We start from the raw sequence: 12,843 nt of genomic DNA, 5'->3' as shown, positions 1-12,843 counted from the left end.
GAGAGAGATTGTTCAGTCGCTCTGGGGTGAAGCATCCCTAGGCTGGGGTCACTGTCGTTATGGTGTCGTTATGCAGATCCATGGTTGCTTGGGAATAGGGAACCACAGCTCATTCCTCAGCAGCTCCCAGTGGGGTCCCTTTTAATGACCACCTACCAAGGACCATTCTCTTCCCAGTCTTACAGCAAGAAGTGACTCATAGCCATCTCTGGTTGAACCTAGCTACATACGTACTAGCCACATACACAGCCACACTGAAGCTAGCCACATCTAACTGCTTTGAGACCCAAGCCCTTAAGCTACAAATAATAATAGACAGAATTTTGTGCAAGGAGAAGGAGGTTTTGTGCAGCTGGGAAGAGGAAGACCCAGCTCAAGGCAACCAAGAAGTGCTGTGACAGGTAGCTGCCATATTGATAGGGCACAAAGGGATGCTCAGCAGAGTAAGTTAGGGTACGGGTTCAGTGAAAGCAGCTATGCAGTGTGAGCTAAGAGCAAGCAAGCTTAGGTATCAGCTGCTGAGCACTGCACCCATTTTTGCCACAGCTTTCCAGCACCATGGTCGATGCTGGTGTCTGGCTGTTGGCAGCTGTAATATCTCACTACAGTTCTTGCTGAAGACTACACACCTCAGCTGGAGTTAGCTGCACTGGGCAGACATGGCACGCCCCATTCCTGTTCTTGTTAGCAGGTTGCTGTTTGTACTACAAAATAGATTGTAAGGTGACAAGATCTGGGACAGGAATGAGTCATGGCTGTTGCTGGAACACTTTCATACTTCCGGATGTGTGTGGTAGCAACTGGGCAAACATGAAGTTGCCATAGCTTCTATTTTGGTTTTAATTCCCTATCTGCCTGTGTGTCACTATGCTTGTAAGTAGCTGCTCTCCCAGCTCCCTGTAACAGTTGAGGAAAAGTAGAGACACATGCATGAGCACACGTTATTCACATCACTACCAGCACAAATCAGCGTACATGCTTTCCTATTTGCTGCCAAATTGAACTCTGATTTTTCTAATGAGATTTCCTTACACACCTGAACAAGAAATGATGCAAGTCACAGGGCAAACTGCAATCCATCCCACTGGTATAAATCTGGAGCAGATATGAGGTTAATACTTTTACTCTGCGTTTATACTAGAATGACAGCTGAATTTGGCCTCAGACCTAATAGGAATGTATTAACACTGTGCCTTCTGACATATCTGGGTAGCAGAGTTTATGAAAGTGAGTGATTATAAAGCCTAATTCTTTTAGCAAATCTCCTATTGCCCTCAGTAGGAAATAGCTTTGATTAAAGGTCAGAGAATTTGACCCTGAATGAAGAAAACGAGAGAGGCTGTCAAGATAGCATAGTTAAATTTGCTGAGAAAAAAACCCTTCACCCACACTTTGAGCAACACAATATATCCCTCTTCAGCAACCTTTCCAGAAGTATTCATCATCTCTCAGTGATGATTTGTTTGTCCTAATGGCATATTTCAGTGACACAGGGGGCAGACTTTCCAGCCGAGACTGCGTGCCCTACAAAATGCAATCTTTTCTGCTGTTGTTTTAATTACAGCAAAACCAAGCTTCATAATCACAGTAAGCCCTTGAACTAGAGAGTAAATTCCCAGCTTCTTGTTGAATTTGAAATGGATGTTTTATAGTAGCATGAGATCGTAAAATTAGAAGAGCTGTTACTTATTTATTTGATATTTTCCCAGAATATGTTGGAGCTGATTTGAGTGTTAGCTGGTTCCCAACTGAACTCCACACTATACGAAAGTTCTTTTCCCATTATCTGTCTCCCAGTAAATCTGGATAAAGAATTCCCATTCTTTCTGTATAGTGAAAAATATCTCTCTGCTGAAAGACCTTTTTGTCTACTCCCATAGTCTGAGCTGTTTTAACTAATGGATGGCTATACATCTTCAAATGTTAAATTAAAGCCACTGTCCGCAGTGGTTATTGGGTTCCTTGCCTCTGCACTTCTAAGCCCAGAAGGTAACTCAATCCTGTGGAAACACTGCATAAAGGTTTGAAACCAGATGCTTATTTCTTTGGTTAGGTCCAAAGCAGAACTTACCTGCTGCTTCTAGCTGCCATTTCCTCCCTCATTTTTTTAATGTCGCTCTTGCATTTCTCGATCTCCACTACTTTCAGGCCTTCCACTGTCAACAAAGGAAAACAACAGGGGTGTTACCATGGCGAAAGTCGAAGGATCTCGTTTCACAATTGTGCAAAATTTCAAAGGGCTTTAAGACGGGGTTATCCAGTGAGCCAGCAAGCTCTTTCAGCCTGCCTCGGTTCTCACATGTGCAGGTGCTGTCAGACCGATGTATCTTGAAAACCCATAGGAATTCTCCGCTGCCAATTTCAGATAATAGCTACAGTATTTTAATTCACAGAGTAGCTATTGCGTCTCAGCTTTTCTACCACTGCTAGCAGCAGTCAGCTGTCCTGGTGCCTTCACTTCTCTGCTGTAGAACACGAATCAAAGGAAATCCTGAGCAAAAAATATCCCCTCCAGTGATGGGATGATGAGCGCAGCTAGGCAAACACGTCCCAGTAGGATTAGAATTCCCATTAAGAGAAAAGGTTTTAATTTGAAAGTTCACGCAGAGCGTTAAGGAGCTCTGAAAGGCACTGCTAGATACAGAAACACCAAAGTGAGAATGTGGGAGAAAAAGAAAAATGTTGAAAAGTTTTGCTCTAATGATTGATTTAACTTTTTTTTTTTTAGGTATTGAAGATCTGTCACTTCTTTTTGCTAATCAATTTTGTAATCAAAGGCTATTTCTGCATGTAGCATAAAAAAATCCTATGTTTCCTTTCTGTGTGCAATTATGAGAGCCACAAGGCAAAAAGTTTGATTGCCTGTTTATGCAGCAATGCACTTCACATAGCTGTGAGAACCTAACACAGTGCAAGTATGAGAATATTCTCCCTTTTCTTTCTCTCTCATTTAACTATCAGCGTGCTCAAGGACATAATACGGCACCATTTATTAAGTACATGTCATTCATATGCAATCATTTCACAGCTCATTTGTTTACTTATTGTTTGCTTGGACAAGCTGTGGTTCAGGGAGCTCCAGGGAATGTGCAATTGTACAATCAGTATTCAATAACCTTCTTAAAAAGTAATACTCAAAATCACATTTATCTGGAGGGTACCATGTAAGTGATAAAAACTGCCTCGGAGGGTACAACTCTGTAGATAAGCAGAGACCTCAGCTTCATTTTCCTTATGCTAGTAACAACAAAGATTGCTATTAGAAATGGGAAAGAGGAAAAACAGAGAAGTATATGAGCAAGTCCAAAATGCGAGTTATTAAGGAAAGGAAAGGGAAAGGGGTTTTATTTATGCTTGATTACAGGGATATCCTCCACTTAAAAATCCAATTTCCAGATTACTGTTTGTTTTTTTTTGTCTAGCATTGTTAACAAGCAATTTTTTGGATGATTACAGTGTGATGATATGGGCAGGATGTTTTCCTGCTTAATCAGTATCTTCATTCTGGGTATCTGGCTGCACTTTTTGGGGTGCTCCGTTCAACTGCTGATGGTCAGCTGCAGCTGACCTGCAGGACTGGGCTGCTATGTACCATCCCGGTGCATTAAGCTGGGAGAAGTTCATGGATAGCCCATATGCCAGGCTGGTGCTCATTTGAAACAATGGGAGCAAAGCAAAGTTATCAGACTGAGGGTAGTAGGGCAGGCAATTGCAGACGGAAGAGGAGCTGTGGTGCAAAATGGCAGCCCTGAGCATTTTTTCATATTGCGTCTCTTCGGTTTTCTTCCAAAACCTCTCCAGGGGGAGAAGAGAATTTACATAACTATTTTCTTAAGGCAGATGTGAGATGCTTACAAATTGTCAAGGGCTTTTGCCGGCTTCCTTATTCATGTGTGGGCTGCTACGCAAACACTGGAGCAGAGTAAAGCATTCTTAGTGCTTGCCCTGTGTGCGTTTTCCAAGGGGAAGTCACAAGCTTGAGATGGGATTTAAAAATCGGTTAAAAGGTTCGGCTTCTTGAAAACATGTCTCTATGATATGGTCTCTAGACAGTAATGGGAAGGAAGCTGAGAACATTTTATGTGAGGTGCAGATGTAGTTTTGTCATGAGCTCTTATCCCCACACACACATCCCCACTGGGGAAGAAATCCTGGAGATCACACGTGAAAGTGGTAGAAAAGGGTTCTCCGAAGGAGGTAGGAGAAAAGGCAAAACAAAAGCACAATTCTTTTCGTATTTGGCTCACAAATGATGAATGGCCTTGTCATGTGCACTGATTAAGGGCCCATTATGTTATCCTGCAGCAAAAAATACCTCTGAAAAAACCCTGTGCTGTCCAAAGAAATCCTTGGGCTGAATCCAGCACTGGAACATGGCTCTTACAGCAACCTCAGGGAGCCCAGCTCGAGCAGGGAGGTTGGACACTCCCTTTCTCTCACAGTTTTGCTTTTTAAGTATGAAAGCCTGGAATTATTTTGAAATGTTGCAGATCTGGCTCTGTCACAGATCCTGGAAGTCCAATTTTGAGCAGATGGGTGCACTTGTAGACAGGCAACCCAGGGAGCTCCTTCCCACAGGCTGAGGCTGCCGGAGATGGGATCGCGGAGCACTCAGGCAGAATGGCAGCAGATTGCTACATCAGCTGCTATTTCCATCAGTGGAGAGACCCACTTACGGAAAGAAGCCTTGTCTGGGGACCAGAGAATTCAGTTCACCTGCATGGCACCCTGGTGCTGGGTAGGACGCCTTCCCTCAACATCAGTGAAATGCTGGAGTGTGCAAGCACACAACTCCTCCCCACCGGCAGCAGCTTGCAAATCTCTGTTATCTCCCTCCACTGCTGCTGGCTGCCGACGTTGAAAGGCAGCCTGTGTGCAGGGTGCAGCCAGGGATCCCAGTGGGGACAGTGGCTGGGATAGTTGCTTGCCTGGGGGATAGGAAGTCCCACAGGAACGCTTGCCTCATTTGTCTTAGTCCATGGCACTTAGCCCTAAGGACAGGAGTTGGTTGGAAGTTTCACAGAAAATGCAGTGAGTGAGCTAATTTCTCTCATTTTTTCCTGTATTTATTTTTTTCTTTTGGACAAAAGAATAAATCAGTGGAGCTTTAGGAAAACCAGCAGCTGTGTAACAGAGAGGAATTACAACCCAATCTTGCAGAGGTCTGTGCTGGGGTAGGCATGTTGCAGGTAGGGCTCCCACCCCACTGGAGCCTAAAGCGAGGGTGGCCTCAGGAAGAGGTTCCCCTGCAGCTGCTCTTTGAATAAGGACATATTTCCCTCTCCCTGCTGACAAAGGCATCAGTCTCACTGAGCAGCTGCAGGGTCAAGGTAGCTTCTGGTCAGGGGAAGTTTCAAGAAAAGAATTTCTTCCACGAACCAGAACCTTTTTTTTTCCCAGCCACCTCTAGTGAGAAAAGTGCTTTCTGCAGCTGTAATACCAGGGAAAACTGCCTGCTCCTGACTTAAATGCTGCGTATCAGCAAGGATGTGGCCTTTGATGTCAAGGCAGTGCTGGGTGATGGTGCCATGCCTCTTATTCATACCTCTCCCCTGCTTTTCCTTGACATGTGTTCAGAGTAATATACTGAAAATCAACAAGTCAGATGCTGAATGATGGGAGGAGCGGGGGAGGAAGTCCCAAAACCCAGAAAAGGAGCTCTTTGACCTGATGAATTAAACTTTTCATTGTGCACAGTAACAAAATATCGTTGTGTTACATATAACACACTGAACAAGTGAGGGAATTGATGCTGCCTAGTAGTCTGCAGGCAATATTGTCAGGGAAAGGTAAACCCCCATGCTTGCAGCCCAGAAATCACTGCCTCACAAAACAAGATGAACCACAAGACAAGTGTAGGTTTAGATATTAGGAAGAAATTCCTTATTATAAGAGTGGTGAGGCACTGGAACAGGTTGCCCAAAGAAGTTGTTGCTGCCCCATCCCTGGCAGTGTTCAAGGCCAGGTTGGACAGGGCTTTGAGCAACCTGGTCTAATAGAAGGTGTCCCTGCCTTCAGCAGGAGGTTGGAACTGGATGAACTTTAAGGTCCCTTCTAAACCAAACCATTTTGTGATTCCATGATTCTGCAAGGAGAAATCTCTCTGCAAGACATGTTTGACCTTGTCAGATAGATACCTGTGTGCAAGTGTCTGACTTAAAGCAGAAGGAAGGTAGCTGTAATTAATTACAAGGTGCAGCAGTGAGTACTAGGTCCCAAGTGTGTTAATGAGGCAGGGTGTTCAGGGACTTCGTATGCAAAGGCATGGGAGGGTCAGTGCTGGGTACAGAGGAGGTGATGTGGATATGGGGCATGGAGGGGATATGTGAGGGGAGGCAAGGGGACTTGGAAGTAGCAGACAGGGAATTGGGTGTTGGAGACCCTCTGCCATGGGGTAGTGGGAGGATGTTTCCCTGGTCCCAAAGCTTGGTGGAGGGCTAAATGGCCCCTCATAGGGGAGGCCAGGAGGGACTCCAGATTCCTGCAATACCAGGCATTCCTCCCTGCCCTCATCCCCTGGTAGGTGCCAGCATGGGCTCTCACCTTCCCCACATCTCACCCCAGGCTGGCCTCCAGCCTTTGAGGGCCAAGGCCAAACAAGTTACGAGCCATTGGAGAAAGCAGAGGGGCTGTGAGGGGTGGGGCAGAGAGGGGGTACAACAAGAGCAGCAAGGCGGGGGGGGGGTTCTGAAGCACCGATTCCCACTGTGATATGAATAAAGGGACACTCACATTCAACCTTTTTCTCCAGCATTGCCAAGTGATTAGCTACTTCCGTTTTCAGCTCATTGATTTTAAAAACCCTGAAAAGAAAACCCTCATATATTAATGTTATACATTTAGTGCTGTACCTACCCTTGGTACAAAGGATTTTTGCTAGAAATGCCTATATTTTTCAGAGGATTGATCTTTTCGGCCACGCTTGCGGTAAGGAATGGAGAATTTTCCATGGAAATGCTAAAATTTTGTCTGAAAATACTTTTTTTTTCCCCCATAAAAATTAACAAGAACTGATTTTGCCATGGCGCTGGCCCTGGGAATGTACTGCGGCTCTACGACTTCACCAACCCCTCTCTCAGCAGTGACTTGTTATTGTACCCCCCAGGGAAGCAAATTTAAATTGATAATGCTTTGCCTAACAAACAGCAGCATTTTGGTCTCTGCACACTCTGAAGCCCTCCTCCTTCGGAGTTACGCTGGGGATTTGCAGAGCTGTGGTGGGATTGATCCATCTTATGGAAACCAGCTGGAATAAAATAAGCAGCTCTACAGATGTTGAGAAATCCTCTCGGAGGAGAGAAACATTTGAGTGAGATAGGGCAAAACAAACAAATCAGATGGTTTGACTGTTCAACAAAGAATTTCTTTTGCTTCCTAAAAGGGCAGGACCACAGTAATAACATTTATATTTATTACTTGATCTCTTTTTAAGATCAAAGATAATTGCCAAAACTGCTTTTGGTTTAAGCTACTGTATTGCTGACAGCAGGAAATAACGTGTGTACCAGGCCTAAATTTGGCAGGATGAGTGGAATTTGAAAGAGATCTTAAATGCCCCTCTGCCTCCTGTGAAAATTTCACTTCAGGCTCATAAAAGAAAAAACATTTTAAATCAGCAATAACGTTCAGCTTCTTACCTCGAGAACTGCTCAGCAATCTGTCCCAATAAATTCTGGAACAATTCTTCTTTCTCTGGTAAAAATAGGAGGGAGACATGACAGAAAATGACAAAGGAAAGAAGACATCCTCAACCTCCCTGCAGAGTGGCATCCCTAGACTTCCAGCTCTGACTGTGAGGCGTTTAGCCAAAATGTTGTTCTGGTCCTTTGAACAAGTGACAGCAGTTGGGAACGATTCCTCATCTCATGCCTTCCTATGCCTGCAGATTGCAGTCAAGGTTTATCAGAAGTGTTTTGGAGGGTGCTGGGTCTCTGAGAGGTGGCTTGTTTTAAGGCATCACTCTCTAGAAATGAGACCCTTTTTGCATGCCTTGGGTGGGACACCCAAAATCACCATCTGCTTTTGAAAGGTCTGGCTCACAAGAACTGCCTCTACAACAGTAGCAACAGAGTGCCCATGAATAAAGCAACAACTTGTGAACACAATAAATGACAGCTTGCCTTTCAGATTTACACTTGGACATTATCCTGGAGACAGTACTTTTGGTGCAAATTCGTAAGGATCCTACTGCCTTGCAGAAGCTTCAGGCATGAAGATGCCGAAGTGACTGTTCTAGCAGAACAAGGTCCTCACTTCCTGGTTCGTGGGATGGACACAGCAGGACACAAGTTTCCCAACCCCTTTTCCCTGAGAACATAACTTGGACAGTGTCGCTGCGGGGATCCTCTCTGGATCCCATCGCTGCCTGAGCAGCTGTGGCAGTGGCCGCACTGGGAGTGCTCGTACCAGTGGCTCCCCGCCTGCTGCTCCTTACACCAGCACTTGGGAAAGTCAGCCTGGTGAAGCCCCAGCCCCTTCCCAAGACCATCACGGAACTGCTGTCGTTCATAGAGGGAAAAGCAAACAAGTCCTTAAAGAAAGACCCTAGTACATTTCAGGAACAAAGAAGAAGTATGATAGCAAAGTTTCCCATCTCAGTCTGTCCACACTGTATTCACCATGTGGACAAGGCAAAGCATAAATTATCATTGCAGAGCTGTGAGCTGCTGTTTTAAGATTGCTCCCACTTTTCCCACTAGCTAGTTCAAACTGCACTATGCTGCAGTTGTTCTCATGCCTGCAATGTGGATGTACTCCTAGTTTCTCATGCTGAAGGAGCAGAAACATTGCATGCTGTCATATACACACTGCAGATTACGGAACACCCATTTATACCCTACATAGAAATACATTTATACATCCTAGGTAGAAATACCCTGATGGAATTTCTTTTTGCACTTGTGTAAGGGAGTACAATGTCTCATGAGTGCAAACCCAGGCAAAACACATCAGAAAAAAATGCAACCCAGCATTTACAACCTATTTCTAAATAATAGCTCTTGGTACCTGTTGAAAGGATTTGCAGCTCCTCAGGCATCGGAGGTGTCAGAAATACTCATCAAGAGCATTCACTTTGCTGGTCAAAACAATTTGTCTGTTATCCCTGTAGCTCTAAACTGGAGCAAGCACTCTGTGCTCTGAAAGTCTCTGATCTAATTCCCTCTCTTGTTTTTGTCCTTTCGCTGAGATCCAGCTCCCAGCGGAGTGGTCAGCAAAGCAACTGAAGAGATCAGTTCTTTTCACAGAGACCCGTTTTCAGTTTTCTCACAAAACCCATGTGCTGTAACAAAGCAAATGCTGTGTCCTATTTAAGACAGAAGGAAAGCTTACCGTATGCAGCACCTGGGGTGGTACCTGAGTCTGACAGTGAAAACAAGCACAGAAACCCGTGTCCTCTCACTTCAATGCTGCTCCGCTCTCTGACAGTGGCTGCAGCACGCCGGAGACTGACAAGTTCCCTATAAACACCATTCCAGTAAAAAAAACCCTCTTACTTTCACTCCCTCCCCCTGTCAAAACTCACTTGGAGCACTAGGACATTCTCATCCAGGGAACAGTCAGCTGCAATCTGATGTTTATAGATGTAATAAAAGACTTTCCAAATGAAGATGTATGTTTTTATAACCCTAGGGTGCAGTAAAGATATATGACTAAGAGTGGCAGTTCATTTCATCTTAAAGAGACAAAGATCCATTTCTCTGCCCTGTTCCTTTTCGAGGGGGAGACCTCTGCTAACCCTGATTCTGAAGAAAATGAGATATTGCTCCAGCACCATTTGGTCTTGCTTCTCCAGTCCTTTGCTAAACAGGAGGGCTAGGTGTCCTTTTGCTCCTTTCATTGCCCTGTCTTCTAGGTTTTTTATAACTCTGGCGAGGGCTGATACCCCAGGTGCACAGAGCTACCTTTTCCCTTAGTTGCTGCATTCATTTTGCTGTGATTCCCTCTGCAAAAGGAAACCCTGCTGCACACAGCTGCAACCTGTACACCTTGCTGATGGTCGCCAGCTCCTTCCTGCAGCAACCTAAAAGCCAACACCAACCCTTTTCTCAGCTCATCCTCCACTGGCACCACGAATGTGCAACATTTGCAGATGCAGGTGTTCAGCAAGTCAGATTTTTGCACAGTACTTGGAGTGGTTCAGAGTACAGACAAATATTAGAACCCCTACTCCAGAAGATGCTGCAATAGAGCAATGTTGGGCAGAGCACAGGTCAGCCCAGGGCTTCCCACAGCCCATTCCCATGCTCGCAGTGGGCACAGGTACTTTGGCTTCTTGCCTGCTGATGCCTACCAAGCTCAGCAGGGAGCTTGTCTGAGGCATCACAGAATAAAGAGCTACCTTGCTATCCCTCTGGCAGCTCCTTTGCCTTCAGGTTTGGGCAGAAAGCAGGGATGGGGGAACACATCAGCAGCACCTTTTCCTGCGACTCCTGCTGTGGCCGGACCTGAGGGCTGGCAGCGAGCACCACCTTCCCTGTCAGATGGGGACCAGGTACACGCTGGGGCAGCTCAGGTTATGTGTGCCTGACACAGATGGCTTATTACCCACTGGCATGCGCACTGCTCGGCAGTGACTCTTTCTCTCCCGTCTTATCTGCTGGGATCACAGCCAGGGAACCACCTCCATCCCCCCACCTTTCCCAGCTCTCCCTGCCGTCCTGCCAGCCTCAATGGGGTGCAGCAGAGAGTGCATGGGATTGTGAAGATGGGCTGGTTTCCCCCCATCTTTTCTGCTGTGGCCAAGCAAGGTTGGGGGGACATTAGTGTCTGCCTTTCCCTGCCAGCATCAGACTGGAGAATTCCTGACACATAGCTCTTTCTCATGTGTGCTTATTCTTCTGGCCCAAGCCCCTGTCTGTATTTCACTTTCTGTGGCTTGTTTGGATGTGGACAGTCAGGGGAATTAAAGAACATCCAGGTGTACAAAAGCCTCAGGAAGGGGCGTGATTCAAGCTCAAGCCAGCATCTATGAATCACGTCATATCAAGCACCAAATTTGCTTGACAGCCCAAGCTAAATTGGGCTCTCTCGTGCAAGTCCCTGTTCAGGTGAGTAATCCTGAAGCAATTGGCCCCATCCTGATGCACGCATCCATGTGGGATGCATGTAAGGAGCAGCAGGTGGGAGTTGTATTTTTCTCTCACAGTCTCTGCCTCTTAATTCTTGCTTAAACTGCAAGCCTGAATGTGCTTAAAAAAGGAGAAGAGAGAGATCCCAGAATAAGAAGATTTAGGCACAGTGACGAGCTTCTGTCACTTTTACCAATAGCAATTTGCACAAGATATTGTGTCTTTAATTCTTTGGGAGAAAAAGCGGACCCTACAGATCTCTGGTTCAGTCACTGGTGGGCTCAGTGGTAGGAAAGGCAGGGCAAGACAATTCAGACATGGGCCTTCTAGCAGGCCGTTACAAGGGTCTTGCTGGAGCTAGGTGTCCCGTCATAAGCCAGTATCCCTTGGGAGAGACCCTGGGCTTTTCTCAGTGCAAACGCTAGATATCCTATTAGCTGAAAAAGCAAATAACTGAATGGCAAGCAAAGTGGGAGGCAAAGATGGTGCCTACAGCTCCAGCATGGCCAAGTGTCTCCAACACATGCTGGCGGGGTTCCCCGGCATGGAGGCTGCTAAGCAAGCAGTGGCAGGTGGTGAGCTCTCTCCACTTGCTGGCTTCCATCCTGACCAGGCATTGTTCTCTTTGGGTTTCCTTGGCCATTTCCCCCCGGGTGTGAGAGGATGCTTGTGTTGAAGGACCCGCAGAACAAACTGGAGACATGCAGATGGAACTGGGGATAAGCTCAGCACATTATGTGCTTTTTCATGTCACACCTCTAGTGAGATGTTTAAGGGCTTGTTCAGCCACCTGTGTGCTTTGCTGCCCTGACTTTGGAGCAGTAGGAAAGCCCCTGTGAATGTTTACCCCGTGTTTAGGAATGCAGTGGATCAGGCTATCCTGAGCTTCACAACAGATCCTTTCTCTGCTCTATTAGAAATGCCACAGACTTCATTTTGACCTCTCAGGAGTGTGCTCCTAGTAGGATTTGTTCATTTAGCTGTCATCTCCAGCAACACCACCAGTTCAGAGTGCTTGAACTCTACTAATTGCAGCCCCACACAGCCATCAGTTTGTGAGTTTTAAGCCTGTTCCTCCACAAGGACACAGACCAGAGCCTTTCTAGGAAGGAGAAGATGCCCTTTTGATGAGCTTTGCATTTTAAATGCTCCAGAGAGAAGGAAAGGTTTGTCATTGGGTGTTTGGTGCTCCGCTTGGATAGCCATGCGCCTTCTGGTCTGAGGCCATGGTAGGAAGGACAGCACATGATGCAATGGCCCTGCAGGCCCAGAGCCAGCCCATGGTGATATGGCAATGGATGCTGCATCCAATGGATGCTCGGTGGGATAGTAAGTTTTTTCATTCCAACCCTCTCCCATGACTATGGCCAGGGAATGAAGAGCAGTTTCCTAGCAGGACTCTGGTGGATATCTCTTCTGCTGGATAAAAGCCACTGCTTGTATTTTCCTCTCGAAGGATCATATTTTCCAGTCCCACCTTTTACAGTCTTTGTTCTGCTGAAGCATGCGTCATTCTTTTCTAGCTGCCTGGGAGACTGCTGAAAAGAGGTGCATTACCTCCCACTGCTGTGAAAATTGGGGTGACCCCATTTTTGGCATGTGCTTGGACAAACTGCTTTGAGAAGCAGAGTCACGCAGGCAGAGTTGTTTAAGAAGGGAAGACTGGAACAGAGCTGGGTTTTTTTCTTTTAATGAATAGGAACAATTTCCCACTCTGTTTATTCTTCCCACTCTCAGCAAAACGTCAGGAATGCTTAAGATTAATGACAACCTA

At 46.0% G+C, this 12,843-nt stretch overlaps 1 protein-coding gene across 5 annotated transcripts in view; it reads right to left on the bottom strand.

The window, feature by feature from the left end:
* Positions 1-12,843, bottom strand: part of PDE9A (phosphodiesterase 9A) — a 52,779-nt gene that overhangs the window by 22,430 nt on the left and 17,506 nt on the right. For 2 of the 5 annotated variants that reach the window (XM_057405001.1, XM_057405000.1), the window contains exons 5-7: positions 7,638-7,692; positions 6,733-6,803; positions 2,072-2,156 (exon numbers count right to left, since the gene is read on the bottom strand). In XM_057405001.1, coding sequence (XP_057260984.1) covers positions 2,072-2,156; positions 6,733-6,803; positions 7,638-7,692 — 211 coding nt within the window. Of the gene's footprint in view, positions 1-2,071; positions 2,157-6,732; positions 6,804-7,637; positions 7,693-9,330; positions 9,827-10,415; positions 10,435-12,843 lie in introns of those variants that run through there. The other 3 variants (XM_057405004.1, XM_057405002.1, XM_057405003.1) reach the window with 3 other exon arrangements.

The sequence above is a fragment of the Pezoporus wallicus genome, unplaced genomic scaffold, assembly GCF_028554395.1.
Source record: "Pezoporus wallicus isolate ANWC-B61680 ecotype Strahan unplaced genomic scaffold, APGP_CSIRO_Pwel_v1 contig_1739, whole genome shotgun sequence".
NCBI lineage: Eukaryota > Metazoa > Chordata > Aves > Psittaciformes > Psittacidae > Pezoporus > Pezoporus wallicus.
The sequence above is the reverse complement of the archived record's forward strand: the minus strand, read 5'-3'. Positions and strand labels throughout refer to the sequence as shown.